Source organism: Hippocampus zosterae, chromosome 11 (genome assembly GCF_025434085.1).
Source record: "Hippocampus zosterae strain Florida chromosome 11, ASM2543408v3, whole genome shotgun sequence".
Lineage (NCBI taxonomy): Eukaryota > Metazoa > Chordata > Actinopteri > Syngnathiformes > Syngnathidae > Hippocampus > Hippocampus zosterae.
Genome location: NC_067461.1, coordinates 1004563 through 1025788, shown reverse-complemented (window position 1 = coordinate 1025788; position 21226 = coordinate 1004563). Strand labels below are relative to the sequence as shown.

The window sequence follows — 21226 nt, the reverse complement described above, 5'->3', positions numbered from 1 at the left end:
TCTCTGAAAAATCAACTTGGCGAGTTTGTAAAAAAATGACGTAAACACTGGACGAGAAACGCCAGCGGGGTCGTACGAACCGAGTGGCCGACTTGGTTGGGGCAGACAAATTCGCATTCAATCTCTTTGGAATGGAGATGGAACATTTCAAAGGGGGGTTGTCACGATTCGGTTTAGGGACCAACAGGTGGCACTGTAGAGCTCCCCTGGGGGCTGCACACCTGTTGGTCACAGGTAATCAGGCCTATAAAAGGACTCCTGCCCGCAGACTCGGTGTCGGCTCATTGTTGCTTTTGCTACTGTCATGTGTCACGTCCCGTGTCTTCCAGCAGGGGGCGGGCTTTTCCCTCCACCAACTGCACACCTGTTTGTCATTTCGGGTTGATTATCTGCCTTTATTAAGAGGCTCCGGCAGTCCACTCACTGCCGGAGGATTCCACGCCGTGCCATTTCCTCTATTGTAGACTACTCGTTGCCTTCTTGCCTTGCGCCCATCACTCTTGCTATTCGCGTTAGTCACTAAATGGTATACATACATATTGCCTATCATTACTTCCTCGCACTTTGTTTTTTCAGCGAGCATTTTCGGTTGTTTCCTTATTTCCTGGTTCTTTAGTGACCAGTGCTTTTTGTTACCGTTTCCCTGGCGGGCTCTTTCTGTTCGTTATTAAAGACTTTTTGTGTTCATACAAGATCTTTTCGTGTCTGCTTTACCTGGGGATCCACCTCGTTATTTTGTTGTGCACGAGGCGATCTTTCATCGCCTCGGGCACAACGTGACATCATGTTTGTTTGAGTCATGCTTTGGTTGCTGTTTTTGTTTGCTACTTTGGACTTTGTTTGTTTAGGATTTAGTTTTCTGTGTTTTATCAATACACATCTTCAAATACACCCTGCTCCTCTCTCCCGCCTGCTTTTTGGGGTCCACCACCACCATGCAACGTGACGGGGGTAAAAAGGAGTAAAATCACAGAGCAAGGTTATGATATGAAAACAAATCATTTGAAAAGTCATGACAGTAAAGCTGTGATATGGAGCGGATTCAGTTTTATTTTGACATTTGAGGACAAATATGAAACGTCCATTTTACAAGAACATGCTTCACGTCATGACTCGGACCAGTCATTATTTAAAAAAAAAAAGGAAATATTTGCTTTCTACCGCACGGCTATTTTATAGATATTGTAAGGTGTAAATAATGCCTTTTGTTCAGTTCATAGTTGGAAAGGAAAAAAGTTTTGCTTACTCGGGAGGGGGAAGTCCATTGAAAATGTTTTTCATTAACATTGAAAATTTAAATCACATTTTCCAGCAAGAAATAAATAAAATCATTGCAGTACATGAAAAGTCCATCTTTTTTACTATACAGTGGAAGTCCTCTACAACAAACTCGTCTACATGGGCGAAAATACCCTCTGTGTGACAAAAACTTTGTGCATGAAAGCCATTCCAGCTTTTCTGCTCCCCCGACAACAAAAGGTCCCCCTGTCCCGTTATACAAAATCTTTTTCTCCGCTCTTGCCTCACAACGAGATTGACGGCATTTCTTTCCCTTTTTTTCTGTCTACGCCGGCTATCTGAAGTGTCAAATAAGTATATGCACATACTTTTGGAATAAAAAAAGGACACGTATATGTTTTTTGTGTGTGTTCGTGTTTACGTCTGAGATCAAATTTGCTACAGTGAAAAGTCGCCCGTTGTGAAAAATGTCTTGTTGCAAACATGATTTTGTTGTAGAGGAGTTTCACTGTAGAGCTAAAATGTTTAGTTTACAACTTTCGTGTAATGTTCCAATTCTTTTAATTGGGTTATAAGCTTCTCCAAAAGTATTAATAGGGGGTAACACCTAATTTGGTGACAAAATGTTTAAAAAACAACAAAAAAGTAAAACTTTGTAAAGGTTTAATGATAAAACTAGTCTTCCAAAATTAAAACCTTCGCTGTCACTGTACAAGTTTCTTAGAAAATAGCATCTTACAAGGATTATACAGATTCGTGAAAAAAAAATTGGAATACAAGCCAGTCTCAAAGACTAAACTATGTTCCATTTTGACACCGCAGTTGTCAAGCTAGCTTTGTGTAATACGGTACTACAAGAATCTTCAGAGAAAATAGCTCAAGTGCATGAACACATTTGTGATCAAATGAAACACCCCCCGCCCGACCCGCACACTAAATTTAGGACAAACAAGTCCTTTCACCACTTCACAAGTTTCTTCTGTCAAAGTACGGAGAATTAGCACGCACGCTAAAACAGGGAGAAGCATCTGCTTTGCTCAAATTGTATATAAATATTAAAAAAAAATATGTACACAATCAGATCATAATTGAAGAATTACTGCTAGTTTTTTTCCACACAACATAGCTGTCATTTTATGGGAATCCATGTTGCTCGTAATACAACATCTCAGAATTCAACAGATTTTTTCCCCCCCCTCAGAATATGACCAATTCATTCCCATAACAGCTGACTACTTCATTCTCATGCAATTGAACTTTTTATTTTACTGTCAGGCTGACAAATATTTAGATTCTCTTGGGTGTGGCCTTAATTGATATCTTTGGACAAGTTCCGGTGCAAACAAATCGAAAACCCGAAGATATGGGAAAGCTGACCTCATCTGAAAAGAGCCTCGTTCATAAAAACGCGTCAACTAAGTTCTAAAAGAAGCCCTTCCCACACCAGTCCCAATTAGAAAAAATGTTACCTACCAGTCAGCTCAATGGTGTCAGGCTTTTTTTTTTGTAACGCTTATGCGGTTGCCACGGTGGGGCTCTCTCTCTCTCTCTCCACAGAGACGTTCACCCAAGATTAGAGCGCGCGGTAGTACGCGTGCTCCGTTTTCAGTCCGTGGTGGTGGCGGCGGCCATTTTAGATGATGGCGCGGAAGGCAAAGGAGATGGCGGCCCCCAGCGCCAGGCCCAGGGACAGAAAGAAGGCCATGACGGCCCCCGCCGTCTCCGCCTCGTGCTGCGACACCTTCCTGCACACAATAGCCACTTTAGATTCGCGTCATTATAGAAGGACACCAAAACATTGGTCGACACTGTGCTTGGAAATGTGCGCAGCGCAAAATGTGCGGTCGCAGGCAACCGCATGTGCTCAAGTGATGGAGAATAGACACACACACGCACACACAATGTTATCATGTTGAAAAGTGACCTCACATGCGTGTTTCTACAGCTCGTAAACAATGGAGCACAGAGGGGTGAGGTATGTAAATGAAGTGTTTTTCTGCTATGTCACTTGCAATTTGCATAAACTGTCAATAAAGGCCAGCAAGAGCTGCTTTGAGGGTTCAGTTTGGGTTTGAGAAGCAAGCACGAGTTAGCGCGGCTTCAAACAATCGTGCCTCCTGCCTGGCAGTCAGAGACAAGCTCTTCCCGGCTCGAGTCTCTGTTCAACTGTCCGAGTGAGGTGAGCATCCCCAACATTATTCAAGTCCAAATTTGTCTTGTGGCGAGACCTTTTTTTTTGTTTGTTTTTATTCATCAGCATCAAATATACCTTGAGGGACACATTAGCATCTTTTCTTAAAATTGATCCGCCGCCGCCCCCCTTGTATGTTTGCGGCGTTTTACTCACTTGGGTCCCAAGCACATGCAGAGGCTGGCCAGGTAGCCGTTGGAGAAGGCGAAGACGATCATGAAGACGACGTACCAGGCGTCGTGCGAGAAGAGCACGGGCAGGTGGCGGCGGGGCTGCACATTACACAGCATGAAGAGCGGCACAAACGCCAGCCGCGCCGCCACCAGAGCGGGCAGCCAACGGCTGTCCTTGCCGGGCTAACGCATCCAAAAAAAGAAAACGCGCACGTCAATTCACGAACACGTTTTCGACGCAATTCAATTCTTCAATAAACGGCGATGAACTACCAATCAACAGCCCCCGCAACCCCCGCAACAAAAATCTCTCTATTCTTACTCATATTGTTTGAGGCGAACCGAATACTGACCCACATGCAGACGGCCGTCAGGCTGCGGCCGGCCCAGTCCATCACGTTGAAGAGGAGGAAACACGACACGGGGATGAAATATGTATCTGAAAAGACATCTTCCCTTTACACACCAGGACACCAAATGGCGAGCGGATCCGATCACCGTATTTCGGTTCACGATGGCTCGTTTTCAGAGTCGACGCTTTGTTTTGGGTGACGCTTCAACTCATCGGATGCCAACAATGACTTCAAACAACGCTTCGGGATCAAAGCGTTCGGTGCAGGGGTTATGTCGTTGGATCATTTTTATTTTTTTGCATCGGCGGGTGTCGATGCGAAATTGGCGAGCACCTTAAGGAGCGAGTGGCAATGCGCCAAGCCGCCAGCAGAGGGAGACGGCGTAACACGCATCACATGACTTCAGAGCGGAATGTGATGTCAAGTCGCAGGATTTTGTTTTTGGAAGATGAAGACTCTTCACACGCATGTGAGAGATCCGGAACGTAGGCGAGAAGTCGGGCGGGCTCTGCAATTTACGATGGCGTACCCGTCAACCTCCGCTAAAAGCCGCCCTTATTCCCCTTACAAAGCAAGCAAAACCCGTACATGGGCTTAGCGCACATTACACTTGATTGATCCGACCATACGCAGCGATGAAAAACCAATTCCGATCGAGGAATGACTTTTGCCGAGCGGTAGCGATCGACGACGGCGCCGTCGTCGGCTACCGGCGGGTGAGACCATCTGGATTTGAGCCAAAATGCTCTTTGTGAGATGGCTTCACAATCCCCCCCCTCGAATCAAAGTTGTAATACGCCGTTCACGAGTTGAAATGCTAAAAAAGGTACAAGTTGACAGGTATGCGGTCGGCTGCGGTACGACGGCAGATCTGACTCACCCCAACTCCCCAGGTGGGTCAAGGTGGACTTGACCTCCACGGTGATGGCCGGGAAGGTCCCGATGGTGACGGTGAAGATGAAGCACACGGACAGAGCCGTCACCCAGATCTTCAGCCGCAACAAAAGACATTTAGCCATTGAAGCCTCTCGCTCAAGACGATTAAAAGACGGGTCGCGACCCCCCCGGCGCCCATGTCCGGGGTGGAAATTGACAAAGCGGCCATTCTTGCTGCGGTCCAAGTGGGGGGGAGTTTGTTTGTTTTTGAAGCGCAATGCTTTCCATTTCCTCTGGTTTGACTTATTTTGTTCAGTACGCTAACCTCGGACGCGGCCATTTCTGTCAAACGACGCCACATTTCTTGGTTTCTTTACCTTGCGGAATATTTGGAGCACAGACACGCCCGCTGCGCCGCGGTCTTCCGTCGGAGCGGCCACGGGAATCCTCTCGGCATTTTCTGCGACACACGCCAACGCCTCGCTCGCATGAATAGGCGCGTCGCGGCGTGATGCGGGCAAGTGAACGCAGGGGCGGGCGCGTACCTTGTTTGAGAAGGTCCATCCTGTTTTCCTGGTCGTCGGCCGACCTGGATTCGTTGCTCTCCACGTAGTAACGGAAAAACTCCTGAGGGTGACCACAACAGCGGCAGCTAGAACGGCGCATTCCGAGGAGCTGGGGGGGGGGGGGGGGGTAATGGAGAGCGCTTACCATCCTGGGCAGAATGAGGTAGGAGACGATGGCGATGAGAATAACGAAGCAGGCCGCGATGAAGTAGCCGAAGGCGCTGTCCCGCAGGGCCGAGCCGGCTGCAAAAAGACCACATTCGCTCCATCACCATCCGTGCGTTTTGGCGCGGACACAAAAAGGGGCCTGTCAACTTCTTTGGCCCCCCCACGGTCCTCGTTCGGCGACATGTCGTACAGGCCAGGGCGCAGATCATGGAGAAGGCGGCAAAGGTCCCGGCGAGGCCCTGGCCGCTCATGATGGGCGTGGTGTAGGAGGCGGGCAGGATCCCCGCCAGTCCGAACAGGCTGCCCTGCAGAACCGCCCCGAACGCTGCGGAGGACACATCGAGAGAGAGCGTCCGCGTTGGGGGAGGGGGGGTGGGTCATCAAACGCGGCGGAGCCGACGCCGGATGAGAAGCGGACCTCGCGCGCGCAGAGCAAGCGCTGTCACGCCAGCACAAGAGAATTGACATCCGCTTCCGAACAATTCACACGCGGCGCGGCGATCGTTTCGATGCGCGGCCGTCACGACCGTGTCGTCGAGGAAGACGGCGAAGCGCCGGTCCAATGAGGTTGCTCAAGCGTAGCCGCGGTAGAAAAGCGCCAGGGCGTCGGCCATTTCCATGTCTCAATGCTAAACGTCCATGCTGGCGGCTGTAAATTTCCCCAGTGGGGGATAAATAAAGGAGATCTTATCTTATCTTATCCCGGCGGGAAATTATTGACATCGAAGCCCGAAGGCCACGGCCTCCTCCTCGTCGAAATCAAACACGGCGGAGCTGCGGCCTCACCCCCCCACCCCCCTCACAAACAAACACGCGGCGTGAGATTGCACACCACACAAGGAAGCCAGTGATGCTGAGCTGGTTGTTTTCACAGGGCCTCGGAACACGTGGAAAGCCCACCCCCCGCCCCCCCCCGGTGCGACGTGGATAAATAAAGAGAGAAAACGCTCTCACGGGTCGCTATTTTTAGGGAAGTTTGAGAGTTCCACTTCCCGCGCCGCGGTCAAGTCGGATCTCCGCCGAGAGCTGATGCGATGCTCACGCGTTAGCCGCCGGGAGGCTAACATCCAGCCAAAGTGGCAGGTCGCCGTTTGGAAAATGGAGAGAAAGGAGCCCGAGCGCCAAGGCGCGGCCGTACGGGATCTCATCGCGTCCAATAAGAATGGAGCGGACAAAAGCGCGTCGCCGCGATCCTCGCTTGTCCACGTGGCGGCCACTCACAGTTGATGAAGATGATCTTGATCATGGTGAGGGTGAAGAAGGCCAGCGGGGCCACCTCCACCTTCACCAGCAAGGCGGTCAGCAGGAACACCACCAGGATGACCGCCAGGCTGCCCGAGATGCGCAGCTTCTGAGGGATCCTGCGCCCCAACCGCCCCCCCCAAAAGAAATATAACTAAGTGACAAATGTCAACATTTCAACAACCGGCCGGCTATACGATAGCGCGCAAGAGTAGTTGCTGTGAACACAAAGAACATTTGGGGGGGGGGGGCGTCCAGAGCTCCAAAATTAAAGCAAACATTCCGTAAGCACACGCATCGCGTCACCATACCTGGCGGTGGGGGCAAAAGGGCACCTTTGACCAGAACAGTCCTCCCACTATTATGTAGGGGGGGCGGGGGGGGGGGGGGGTGAATAGAACACATCTCTCTCTCGCTCTCTCTCAATACACACACAGAATTGTCATGACTAAAAGTGTATCTTATGGCTGAAGGCCAAGGTGTCCAAAACCACATGCTTGCTTTCTACACGCCCCGCAAAAGCAAATGGGGGGTGTGTGTGTGTGTGTGTGTGTGTCAAGTACGGTGAATGCGCCTCGCTGAAAGCTGCAAGAATGTTTTCCATTTTGTGCGACACCATTTCTACTCTTTTAAGGGATTCATTGAGGAGCAAATGCCGAGGGCGAGCGCCAAAGCGAGCCGAGACTGGGCGGCGCTTACCTCTGGTGGATGAAGGAGTTGAGGCAGGTAAAGATGAGCAAGGGCACCATGGCGCACAAGGTCATCACGTTGTTGAACTTGGACTCCAAGACGTTGCGGCCGTCGCCGCCGCCGTCCAGCGTGCCGTTGGCCGTCCCGTTGACCGAGCGCTCGCTCGGCGGATCCTTCAGCCGGCTGGTGAAGTACTGGCAAGACGAAGATAAGCATCAACGTTGGAGCTGGACGGTGATCACCTTTCCTTCCCATTTCCTTACGGCCCTCCTCGGGCACGGCTTCTTTTATTTCTCTGCGAGGTGGAATAAAGTCCCGACGCCACGTGGTCTTTTCTGCTATCGCATATGTATCGATTGGGGCTGGCGAGAGCTTCCCATTTGCTCAAGAGGCAAAGGCGGCGTTTCTATCGGGATCAGATGTCAACGAGGGGCGGCCAGACAAAGGAAGGTTATTGCAATTTGATCTTGGCACGACAAGTCCCGGAGTGAGATAAGAGTTCCTTCGGGGGCTAGTAAATTGCTCCTGCAACGGACAGTGGAGTCAACCGACGTTTCCTGGAAGGCTTCATCTGTTATCGCGCTCAAAACATTCCGCCGTCTGGAGCGCCAATGAGAGAAACGCTGAGTTGCCTGGCGCCAACTACGAGCGCGGAGGATGTTGAAGCGTCCCGTGGCCGCTTTCAAAAGTTGCTTGCGCGACGCCGTCTCGGGTGGCCATCGAGGGCAAGCTAGCAGGCGTGTTCCTAGTCTCATTTTGGAGCAAACGCACGCCTATTTTTTTCACATACTTGCATGTGGTGCCATACACGAGGAGATTCTGTTCTCGGGAAAGATTGGACAACGCAAATATCCTTCCTTACGAGAGAATACTTACTGCATTACAAAGTACCACGAGTCAGCCATTCAAATGCCCCCCCCCCCAAGCATATCAGCCCGTGACTTTTGGCATACCATGGTGGCGGTCATGAAGAAGTTCCACGGCAGGAGGGTTCCCAAGCCCAGGATGAAGAATATGAGCCACACCGCATTGTACCTGAGACAAACACAGACGCCATCCAGGACAGAGTCGCTGTCATCCGCCTTCGACATTTGTCCAAAAATGACATTTATTCGACAAAGATATTGATAACGCTTTATTTTACATGACACTTATATTGAACCGTGTACACTTCTTTTCTGAAACATTTGTTTTGTGCAATGAAACACTTTATGCCCCCCCCCCCCGCCGCCTCATTTTGCTGCCGTCGACTGCAAACCTCCCCAGTGTGGGTGGGACAAATAAAGGTTATCTTATCTCACATTTCCATTTCAAAGCCCTCGCCAAGTCCACGACGGCTACACGCAAGACCCATCGTCACATCAACCTCATCAACATTTAACCCCCCCGCCCCCCACATAAATCCACCAAATAGAAAAAATGACCCCAAACAGAAATAAAGTTTGTCTTATCGCGTCTCTCGGCTTACTTGTCTCTGGGGGAGTTTGCGGAGGTCATGGTGGACGTTTGCGGTGCAAAGCGCCCGACGACTCGGCGGTTCGGATCGAGGCGGCGCAGCGGCTCTGAAAAACAAAGATATGGGTCAACGCGCGCGGCGGCAAACGTCCCAAACACTTTGGCCGCCGATGATAAAGAGACGTGAATGCGAACAACTCACTGGGCAAAGTTCAAAGTTCACACGGACAGAATCGACACAATGCGGCGTTTGGACTGGCTGCAGCCGAGAAATGCCGGCACGTGGCCAACTTATGCGATTACTGCAGTTGATGAGCGCGCATGCAGAACCGCGTCAAAAGTCCTCATGTGGGGGGGGGAAGAAAAAAAAAAGCGCAGAGTGCAAAGCAAGAGGTCTCCTAAAGTGCGCACCGTAGCGCAAAGTGGCGGTGACGCTTTGTCCTCAAAATGTAGAGCCGCCACTGCCTCTCTCTCTCTCTCTCTCTCTTTTGGGGGACACACCCTTCTCTCTTTGACGCCCCTCCTCCGCTAAATCCTCCTTTTGACGTGCCCAGCAAGATTCGAGCGGCACATTTTCACGCCGATGTGCCGCCTCGGGGGGGGGGGGGGGGGCTGGGCGGTGATATCTTCTCGCATTTCTGGGAAACCCATTCAAAATTGGAAAATTCAATCATGACGCAGCCAGGATGCGTCACGATTGGCTTTGTGACCACCAGGTGGCACTGTAGAGCTCCCCCTGCGGCTGCACAGCTGTTGGTGGTTAGGTAGTTGGCTCTATAAAAAGCCCCCCGCCCGAACACTCGTTGTTGCTCTCATGTTTCTGTCATTGATAGTTTTGAGTTTCAGAAACAAAGCCACGGTTCGGACTCGGCGTCCTCGCGTCGCGCTCGACACAAATAGCGCGCGGGCACGTGCCACGTGGCGGCCGGCCAGGAAAGCGCTGGCGTTGCTCTTGATGCGACTCGTACTAGGACACTTTTGCGCAATCTCTCGCCATGAACCGGGTCAAGATAAACACCGATGAGATTAACATTTGATGAGGCACTTCCTGCGCTCAAAGTTTGAGTCATCGTTTTGCAACTTTTCGAGATTAGGTCAACCCGCAGGACTTTCCCGTGTGATAAAACCCCCCCCAGAGAGAAATGCTATCGAGCCACACACAGCGACGGCTGTTTGAAAGTGCTCGAGAAATACTCTCGACTTGACGGTTGCCCGCAGGAAACCTAATCTGTCACCCAATCGTCCCCGCGGTGCTTTTTTTTCCCTTTCAGGTGTGACATGAAAAATGCAAGTTATCAGCCACGATCCTTCGTAGCCCGAGCCTCCATTTGAACTTGCGACTGCTTTCTGACCTCCGCCCAAAGTCAAGATCCAAAACTGAAAGCAAAACGTGTAAGGCAGGTCGACGCGTTGGGTTCTCACGGCGGAAGTGCACATTTACAAATGTGTCACTTCACAGCTTTGGCGTGACACGAGAAGACGCGAGATAAGGCAACACGAAAAAGGGCTTGATCATTGGCACTTTGTCCGCTCCATCAATAGCCATTTTTTTCCCTCCACTTTGATGTCGTGGTCGTCATACAAGCGGCCTTTTGAATCTCAGTCATTTCGGGAGAGGTTACGAGTGCCCAGCCAAATGAGAACTCGTGTGCCTGATGGTAATCCACCAAATGGCAAGCGAGCGACCTGTCAAACTGCCATTTTGGGGCCCGCGTACCCCACTTTCGACACGGTTGGCGTCACCCGAGCGGTAGACTTGTCCAAATGGGTCCCTTTTTCGAGACATGCAATTGTTGGTAATCAAGGAAATGATCGGCAGCCATTTTGGGGCAATTTGTGCACTTTGGCTGTCATCGGAGTGCCACTGCGACACCTGTCCGCATGTGGGACAAACGGGCCCATTCGCTCAACAACATTCGAGCCGCTGTCATCACTTAGAACCGCGCGGCGCTATCACGAGGCAACTAGCAACTAGCCAAGAGCGTGAAGCGCGCGCGCACGCACGCACACACACAAACACACACACGGCGCTTGGCGCTAAATTTAATTCGCCGCTAACAAAGGCGGCGTGTCGCCTCGAGTGTCGCCCAAACGCCGGTCGAGCGCTCGGCACCCTCGTCGTCTTCTCTCCCCTCCTCGGTATCCTTTCGCAAACACTGCACCCACGCGACAAGTCCACGCTGTCAACCCGAATCCGATCGTGCCACATTCACGCGTTCAGAAATGAACGAATGCGCTCGTTTGTGTGTAAAACGACGAGTGTATCCGCGGAGAAGACGTTTGCGCTTGCGAAAACGCTCGAGACTCGTAGCTAGCAACACGCCCGGGTGATTTCGGCGTGTTTTGTGGGGAGAAAGGACGCTTTTCCTACCTTGTCGGTCGACCGCGTGGGCTCTCTCGCGTTGTACGCGCGGATGTGTGTGTGTGTGTGTGTGTGCGTGTGTCTCCGCGATGCCTTCAATGACTCATTGGAAAAAGAAGTTCCGTCCAAACAAGACGTCACCGTCTCGACAAAAGGCCGTCCCCAGAACGGACAATTCGCGAGCACGTGTTTGATCAAACTTGAAATCCACATTGTAGCGTCTCTAATTACACCCATTATATGCAAATGAGGACGTTCTCAAAGATTAAGAGCACCGAGTTGATCAATTCTGAAAGTCCCATTGTCAAAAGCCATCATCAGAAGGAGTTTTTCCCCGGACACCTGGAAGAATATAAAATGTCAAACATTTTTTGTTTTCCTATTCTTATTATTAATATTAATAATTATTATTATTGTTGTCATTTGATCAATGACAACGGTAATGGGTAACTCATTTGGCAAAGGGCCATCCATCCATCCATCCATTATCTACCGCTTATCCGGGGCCGGGTCGCGGGGGCAACAGCTTTAGCAGGGAAGCCCAGACTTCCCTCTCCCTAGCTACTTCTTCCAGCTCTCCCCGGGGGATCCCGAGGCGTTCCCAGGCCAGCTGGGTGACGTAGTCTCTCCAGCGTGTCCTGGGTCTTCCTCGGGGTCTCCTCCCGGTGGGACATGCCCGGAACACCTCACCAGGGAGGCGCTCAGGAGGCATCCGAATCAGATGCCCAAGCCACCTCATCTGGCTCCTCTCGATGTGGAGGAGAAGCGGCTCGACTCTGAGCCCCTCCCGGATGACCGAGCTCCTCACCTTATCTCTAAGGGAGAGCCCGGACACCCTGCGGAGAAAACTCATTTCGGCCGCTTGTATCCGGGATCTCGTTCTTTCGGTCACGACCCATAGCTCGTGGCCATAGATGAGGGTTGGGACGTAGATCGACCGGTAAATTGAGAGCTTCGCCCTTTGGCTCAGCTCCTTCTTCACCACGACAGACCGATACAACGTCCGCATCACAGCAGACGCTGCACCGATCCGCCTGTCGATCTCTCGCTCCCTCCTGCCCTCACTCGTGAACAAGACACCAAGATACTTAAACTCCTCCACTTGGGGCAAGATCTCCCCCCCGACCCGGAGGGGGCACTCCACCCTTTTCCGACTGAGGACCATGGTTTCAGATTTGGAGGTGCTGATTTTCATCCCAACCGCTTCACACTCGGCTGCGAAACGCTCCAGTGAGAGTTGTAGAGCCCCGTTTGAAGGAGCCAACAGCACCACATCATCTGCAAAAAGCAGGGATGTAATACTGAGGCCCCCAAAACGGACTCCCTCAACGCTTCGGCTGCGCCTAGAAATTCTGTCCATAAAGGTTATGAACAGAATCGGTGACAAAGGGCAGCCTTGGCGGAGTCCTACCCTCACTGGGAACGATTCCGACTTACTGCCGGCAATGCGAACCAAACTCTGACATCGGTGGTATAGTGACCGAACAGCCCGTATCAGGGGGTTCGGTACCCCATACCCACGAAGCACCCCCCACAGAACTCCCCGAGGGACACGGTCAAACGCCTTCTCCAAGTCCACAATACACATGTAGACTGGTTGGGCGAATTCCCACATACCCTCAAGGACCCTGCTAAGGGTGTAGAGCTGGTCCACTGTTCCACGGCCGGGACGAAAACCACACTGCTCCTCCTCAATCTGAGGCTCGACTTCCCGACGGACCCTCCTCTCCAGCACCCCTGAATAGACCTTACCAGGGAGGCTGAGGAGTGTGATCCCTCTGTAGTTGGAACACACCCTCCGGTCCCCCTTTTTAAAAAGAGGGACTACCACCCCGGTCTGCCAATCCAGAGGCACTCTCCCTGTTGACCACGCGATGTTGCAGAGGCGTGTCAACCAGGACAGCCCCACAACATCCAGAGCCTTGAGGAACTCCGGGCGGATCTCATCCACCCCTGGGGCCTTGCCACCGAGGAGCTTTTTAACCACATCGGTGACTTCAACCACAGAGATAGGAGAGCCCACCTCAGAGTCCTCTGGCTCTGCTTCCTCCAAGGAAGGCGTGTTGGTGGAGTTGAGGAGGTCTTCGAAGTACTCTGCCCACCGGTTCACAACGTCCCGAGTCGAAGTCAGCAGCGCCCCATCCCCACTGTACACAGTGTTAGTGGTGCACTGCTTCCCCCTCCTGAGACGTCGGATGGTGGACCAGAATTTCCTCGAAGCCGTCCGGAAGTCGGCTTCCATGGCCTCACCGAACTCTTCCCACGCTCGGGTTTTTGCCTCGGCGACCACCGAAGCCGCGGTCCGCTTGGCCAGTCGATACCCGTCAGCTGCCTCTGGGGTCCCACAGGCCATAAAGGCTCGATAGGACTCCTTCTTCAGCTTGACGGCATCCCTTACTGCTGGTGTCCACCAGCGAGTACGGGGATTGCCGCCACGACAGGCACCAACCACCTTACGGCCACAACTCAGATTGGCCGCCTCAACAATAGAGGCACGGAACATGGTCCACTCGGGCTCAATGTCCCCCGCCTCCCCCGGAACATGGGAAAAGCTCTGTCGAAGGTGGGAGTTGAAACTCCTTCTGACAGGGGATTCCGCCAGACGCTCCCAACAAACCCTCACTATACGTTTGGGTCTGCCAGGACGGACCGGCATCTTCCCCCACCATCGGAGCCTACTCACCACCAGGTGGTGATCAGTTGACAGCTCCGCCCCTCTCTTCACCCGAGTGTCCAGAACATGCGGCCGCAAATCCGATGATACAACTACAAAGTCGATCATCGAACTGCGGCCTAGGGTGTCCTGGTGCCAAGTGCACATATGGACACCCTTATGTTTGAACAAGGTGTTCGTTATGGACAATCCGTGGCGAGCACAGAAGTCCAATAACAAAACACCACTCGAGTTCTGATCGGGGGGGCCGTTTTTTTTTTTTTTTTTTTTTTTTTTCATATGGGCCCTTTGCCAACCCCTCCGTGAGCCGTCACCTTACCGTGGTGGAGGGGTTTGCGTGTCCCAATGATCCTAGGAGCTAAGTTGTCTGGGGCTTTATGCCCCTGGCAGGGTCACCCATGGCAAACAGGTTCTAGGTGAGGGGCCAGACAAAGCATGGCTCATAGACCCTTATGATGACTACAATATATGGACCAAGGTTTCCCTTGCCCGGACGCGGGTCACCGGGGCCCCACTCTGGAGCCAGGCCTGGAGGTGGGGCTCGTTGGCGAGCGCCTGGTGGCCGGGCCTACACCCATGGGGCCCGGCCGGGCTCAGCCCGAAGAGGCAACGTGGGTCCCCCTTCCCATGGGCTCACCACCCATGAGAGGGGCCAAAGGGGTCGGGTGCTATGTGAGCTGGGCGGCAGCCAAAGACGGGGACCCTGGCGGTCCGATCCTCGGCTGCAGAAGCTAGCTCTTGGGACATGGAATGTCTCCTTGGCAAAGGGCCCATATGAAAAATGAATGGCATCCTTACAATCTAAAAATGATCATTTTGCGCACCAACCGCTAACTCGTATTAGCCATTCCTTGTCAGCACACCCGCATTTCTAGATAAGCGGAAAGTCTCATAAATATTATCGATATTCGTGTTGCGTCATGACGCAAGCGCCTGGCATTGGATGCTTTGAATCTGCTTAAAAACAAAACCAAAACAACAAGAACGAACGTCCACGGCATTGAATGAGTTCAGGTTTGTTTTCCAGAGTTTCTGTGACTGGTGACATCACGGCACTGGTGTTTTTGAGCGTTTTTGGGTTTTTTTGCGGTCAGGACCGGCATCCGCCTGCGCCGTTTGCTCATAAACGGAGTCGCGGTGGCAGCGTGCAGACATGCACACCCGGCGCTATAAAAAGCCCGCCTGTGGGTTTTTTTTGGACGAGACGCCGCCGTTGACGAAAGACTTGGGCGGCCGGGGCGGGAAAACTTTCCAAAGCGCAAAAAGCACTTTCCAAAACGCCGCCGTCCTCACCGCGTGCCGTTTATTTATGGGCTTTTTCCCCCCTTGTAGCGGAAGTGGAAATGCAGGTGGAAGAGTTTCCGCTCTTCCTTGTACGGAAGCGTTGAGTTTTGCTGAGATTTGTTGTTCCGCCGGCGGCGACGCCACCCGGACGAGGTGTGCGCAACGTATCCTCCTTTTCATCGTTTTTGCTGTTGTGAATTGCACATTTCTCCATTGTCAGACAAATCAAGTTGCCTCCTTCTTTTCTTTCAAGGACAGGTTGAGGAGGAAGAAAAACAAACAAACAACAAGCCCCTGCGACGAGCGCTCTAATTTGGGAACGTGGTGCGCGAGACGCGCCACGAGCGGCCGGCCGGGCCCCGAGCCGCTTTTTGACTACACGGTGAGATTTCAGAGGAGAGGCGGAGGAATTTCAGCAGGGGCGGGCCCCTCGACCCCCCCGGACGGCCTCGCCGACGCGACCAGTGAATTCCACCTGCGATTAAGAACGGCGAAGGAAAAGGCCAGTCCTCGGAAAGGGAGGTCCGAGGAAGCGGGATCCGCTCGTTGTCCTTCCCGCGCGTGACTTTGTGGACGGCCGTCGCGCGCCGCTGCCAAATCTTTTGTCGCGCTGCCGCAAATGTGCCACGCAGAGTGGAGTTCTCGCAGGATACGACGTGCTGCGATCGGGCACAGACGCGTGCGGAATTGCTCACTCTGGAGCACGCGCCAATCTTCGCTACCTACCAAAATAGAGAAAATTTTTTAAAAAAAGAATAGCGTCATCATTGTTTTAAAAATGCATTGGCTGGACACTTTCAGCCTTCTCTTGAAAAAAGGTTCCTCTTCAACACCGCTTGATACGCTTGACCCTGGCGTCCAATTTGCCCCCTTTTCTGAGGGGGGGGGGATTCCTGCGGAGCACCTGAGGGGGGGCCTTTCTCTTCTCGTTTTTGCCTTTCCCACGTTGCGATGCCACGTGCAGTCGCACGCTTGCGTTCTCGCGGAAAAAGGTCAACGTGTGCGTAGATCGCGCTGGAGACAAATTGCACACTTTGAGATATGCGCAGGAAATCAAGCGAGAGGCAAAACCTCTTGACGCCACAACCTCGCCTCCGATCGTCGGCAGATCTGCCGAAAAAGGCCAACGTCTCTCATCTTGCCTCACGAATGACTTTGGCTAGCGCGGGAAATTCAATCAAAAATTCACATGTTGGCAATTAGCGGCGCGACATCTGCTGAGGAGCGTTTTGTCTTGCGCCGATTCTCTGCGGAAAACGGCGGACATCTCGAGTTTGAGAGTACATTTCATTAGGCTGCGAATCTTCCGAAAGTGGATGCCGTGTGCGTGCAATCAGTTGGCAAGGCGTGCCCGCCTTTGGCACGTCGGGACGGACGGGTCCGCAGCTTTTGGTCATCCCAGCAACGTTTGAGGGGCGGCCGTAAAACGCGTGACGGTCACGCCTCGCGCATGGTCTTCCCGGAAAAGCAAATCTTGTGGGAGCAGCGGCTTTGGCTTTCACTCTCAGGAAAAAAGAGAAAACCCCAAGCAAAACCCTCATGGCAACCACTTCTTTTTTGCCTTCTCAGCGGCCGTGGGCCCAAATGAAAACGCACCCGGGGCCGGACTGCTCTTCCCCGACAATATTTTGGCAGCGCCAGGGGCGGGTGTCGTCGGCGCTTGCCACGCGCGATTGTTCTCTCGCCAGCCGTATTCCGCCGCCTCAAAGGTGTCCGGCCGGCTGTAGGTTTTTTTTTCTCTTTTCTCGTTCCATTCGCGACCCCGCCGTTGTCGTCCGAAGCCACGCAAACGCACGGGATAAAGTGGGTCCGGGCTGGCCGGTGAAAGGGCTGCGCCGACTGTGCTGGGGTGTGTTCCGTGATGTGAAGTCAACGCGACCGGAGCTGAATGCCAAAGAATGTTTCTTTTGATTGATTTTGTTCTTTTTGGCAGGTTCTGGTAGAGATGAGATCATCGCTGGGGAACGCTTGTTTTGCAACAATAAATCAGTGGAGCTTTTTTTTTGGGCGGGGGGGCAGTTTGGAAGGAACTTTCCTCGGAATTTGTTTTATTTATTTTTTGAAACTCTTTTTTTTCTGCCGCTGTGGCGATAAACCAACGACGGTTTGCTTGACTGTGGTCGGCAGCTTTTTCAACGCAACTCTCAAAGCAAGCGTATTGCCAGAGCGAGCACCTGAAAGCGGCGTGCACGGAGCAAAAACTATTGGGACAACGAGAAATGAGCGACAACAAAGACGCTCTGTCCTGGCGTCACCTGACAAAAATATGCCCGTGAACGCGCCGCGGTGGCAAATTGGACTGACCGACAGTGAGATGGGACTCCCAGTTGGCGCCTCGGCGTGCAACATGTGACTTGTCACATGCACGCCAAGTCAAACGGTCAAGTCAGCCAAGGCGGGCCACACGCACCCTGTTGCCGCGCGTCGGCGCCCCCCTTGAAAGTGCACGCCTGTCTGAAATGCGCAGCTCAGACTCAAAAGTCATTTCCTGTCCGCGTGTATCGGTCTTTGTCCATCTGTTGGGCTGCGGCTGCGCTTTGACCTAAATATTTGTTGGTCTCAGTTCCTCCTCGGTTGAAAAAAAAAAAAGTCATTCAATACGAGAGGAATGTTTCCATCAGGTGGCGTGGTAAAAACCAACGTCGGAATTCGTCACGCAAGTTGCGGAGCTCTCGGAGGTCTTTTCCGACTCGGCCACCACGGCCCGGCCGCGCGCAGAGGGCTTAAAAGTTTGGCGCTACATCTCCAGGGGCCCGGGGCTGCGCTTTCAACTTCCGGCGCAGCTATCACAACACGCGCGTCTTCATGCCTTTTGGTCTTCCTTTGCAACATTCTCAAAGCGCCTCAAACTGGGATCGGCGAAATAATCGGCAAGAAATTCTTTGGCCGGGTGGAGCCACGGATGGGCGTCAATAAAACAATGACGGAGTAGCAAGCACCGAAGGCTAAAACAAGTTGCTCCTCCCTACCTTGGGCTTTGGGCCAACCGAGGACAATGCCTCCAAATTTGGCAGCGTGCCCCGCTCACGCGCGCTCGTCGGCCAGCCGCTTCCGATTCTCACCAAACCTGCCGTCGCGGGCGGACGATCGGCAACGACGTTCAAAATGGGACGGCCTCGACAACGGTTCCGCATTTCTGTCATTTGTTGCTCAGTGGAGCCGATCGGGAGCGGCGTGGGCGAAGGGAGGTCGCTGCCCCAAAAGCCAATCCGGTGAGCTGCTCCGTATTAAGAATGGAGTAGACCGTGGAAGCAAACACTTGAATGAGAATGGCTTGCGCGCCGACGTTACATTGGCTACAAGATCGATTCTAAGGAAAAATCTTGGCGACCGACTTTCCCTTTACAATGACAGTGAAGCAGCACATAAAGCTGCGATTCGGATCATTTCAACCGCAGCATTTTCATTTGATTCGATTTTATGTTGTCAATATCGTTTGATACTCCTGCCATGGGCCGCCCTCTGCCCGTGACGACGAAGATGAATTCAGTTTTTACTGGCTGTTCTTCGTCAGCCCAACACTGCCAGCAATATACAAATAGGCTTGAGTAAGGCGTAACACTTTTGTACTGCCATAGAGAACCGCGAGTTGTTTGTCAGCCTCTTTTTTTCACCTGGGGACGCATTGATCTGCAAGTGGCTTAGTCTTGCAACATTGCTGCCATCTAGTGGATAGGAAATGTAGTACACATTTCAAGGACCCGGTGCAAAACGCGACGCGCGCCCACAGACAAATACCGGAAGTCAAATACGCGAGTCGGACGTTCCCAAGAGCACTTGGCAACGCTTTCTCCCGCTGCAATCAAAAGGACTCCCAATTTTGTAATTTCCCCATTGCGGGACAAATAAAGGAGATCTTTAAACGAGCCTCGAGTTGCTGCACGCGCGTATGAATGAAAGCTCACGGCCACATCCGGAGCACTTTTTTCTTTTCCGACAGTGCCACCTAGAGGAGGCTTTGCGTCATTGCTGGCATGAAGCTTTTTCCAGTTCGGCCAGGGCTCGGGAACCGTTTGGACTAAGAGCCAGAAAAGCAAAATATTTGCAAATGCATTTCAGTGAGATATGTAGATATATATAAACTGTATTTTGAACAAGCCTGTCCAATAAATTCCGCAATGTCGCAGTTTCATACAAGACACCAACCAACCAAACTATTCTTTGAAAATAAAGTCAACAGATCATTTGCATTTTGAGAATCGGCTACACGGCAGCAAATAACGGACGACGTTGAGCAGCTGAGATTGAACCAACTTTCGTGCACGAAGGTCAAGTCAACAGTATTTCTCGAGCACTTTCAAACAGCTATCGCTGCATACAAAGTGCTGTACATGGAGCAATTTAACATGCACAATAAACAGTAAGACAAATCGGTAATAAAGGCGCTAGAAAGCACCAAACCGTAAAACCAAGAACAAATCTAAGTCATGCTGAGTCAAATGCCAAAGAATACAAGTGAGTTTGGAGGAGATGACTACAATGTGTCATTATCAATTGCAGGTGAGCAGATTTGATACATTTTTGTAGCTTTGTCATTTTATTTCGTTACCACGAATTTAATACGAACGAAATGTATAATAAAATTCATTTACTCACCAAAGTAGTGCCCGTTCACTGATCTGCACATCTACTCGAGTGTCCCCAGAGGTTTTTAAACGCACCAAATCGCTCCGTTGCAAGCAATCGCCATTCCCAGCGGTAGGTACAATTTGCAGCGTTTCTCAGGCTGAGCCACGGGTACCGTTCCTATTGCTCGTCTGAAAATGACAGACAAAGCCTTTTCCTTGCTGGGACAGGCTAGCTAGCGCGGGAGTTGGGCGTCTTGAAAATGGTGTGGAAAGTAGTCCTGCAACCACATCAACGTCTTCTCCTTCGGCCATTATGGGTCAAAATGCAGCAACAGCTCCCTCTAGCGGGCGCTCATCCAATCACCGCTCACGTCCGGTGTCGACGTCAGCCCTTCTCGCTGGCAGACTTGTGATCTGATTGGTTATTGCAAGCTGGCCGCCGTGCCCGTTCTTTTACAGCGCACAGGGGCCTGCTCCGTTTCATCTGAAGGCCCCGAGCATGTTTAGTTGACATGGCAACACAAGCTATCTGAAATATGAGTGGTTAAAAACTCTTACCACAATAAATAAGTTATTTATCGAGTGGCTTTCAGCGTTATTTAAAATAAGCCACTCGACTAAGTGGAAATAATATGACGTAGAGAATAATTTTGCTCACATATTTATATATGACATATATAAAATAACATGAATGAAAATGGATGTTATTGTATGAATGTTTAGGCCAGCAGAGAAGGCCTCGCTGACCCCGAGGGTCCGCCACTGCCAAAGACACATACGAGGAACTATTTGACACATTGCGGGTGGGTGAACGTGTGTACAGTATTTGGGAGTTTGGAAGACTTTTTCTGCTACGCATTCTATTTTTTCGTCGGATATCGTCACCTCACGATGTCTTTTGTTCTGCATCATTTTTGTTGAATCTTCAATGGTGTCATTTGACAGCACGGACGCTGCAAATGGGCAAAAGGCGTCTGGTAATTGAAAGTTTCATTTTGAACACTAGGTGACGCCCTCGAACCGCAAATGATGGGAAGGCTCAATGAGCACCGCGCGCCGACTCGAGTGGGATCATCTTCTGACGGCTTTTTTTTTTTTTAACATCACAAGGCTGGAAGATGCGCATTGCACCCGGAGGCTCGCCACACCTTTTGTTTACGGAGTGCATCTTTACGACAGCCATTTGGTTTCTTCGGCCCTTTGCCCCATAATGACAAACATGTTTTGTGTTGCCAAACGGGACTCGGAGGCGAGCGCGCGCGCGCAAAGTCGTCGTCGGAGTGCCGGCGCCGTCGTGAGCTCGTTTGAAGCGCGGCCTCGCCCGCGGCTTCACCTGCGGCTCGTTTGCATCCACTCGCCGGCCTTCCTGTGCGCATTTGACTACG

The 21226-nt window shown here is 51.9% G+C and overlaps 1 protein-coding gene across 2 annotated transcripts; it reads right to left on the bottom strand.

The window, feature by feature from the left end:
• Positions 1–1030: 1030 nt before the first annotated feature.
• Positions 1031–9485, bottom strand: LOC127610462 (equilibrative nucleoside transporter 1-like). Of its 2 annotated transcripts, XM_052080654.1 has the most exons (13): positions 9156–9485; positions 8967–9060; positions 8452–8533; positions 7508–7692; positions 6788–6927; positions 5757–5891; positions 5544–5641; positions 5378–5459; positions 5210–5292; positions 4837–4945; positions 3957–4042; positions 3587–3786; positions 1031–2984 (listed from the first exon to the last, which is right to left on the bottom strand). In XM_052080654.1, the coding sequence occupies exons 2-13, from the start codon at positions 8993–8995 to the stop codon at positions 2873–2875; spliced, it is 1341 nt and encodes a 446-aa protein (XP_051936614.1). In that variant the 5' UTR covers positions 8996–9060; positions 9156–9485; the 3' UTR covers positions 1031–2872. The 2 variants fall into 2 exon arrangements, with proteins under 2 accessions (XP_051936614.1, XP_051936613.1); XM_052080653.1 differs by having other exon boundaries at positions 8967–9485.
• Positions 9486–21226: the final 11741 nt, after the last annotated feature.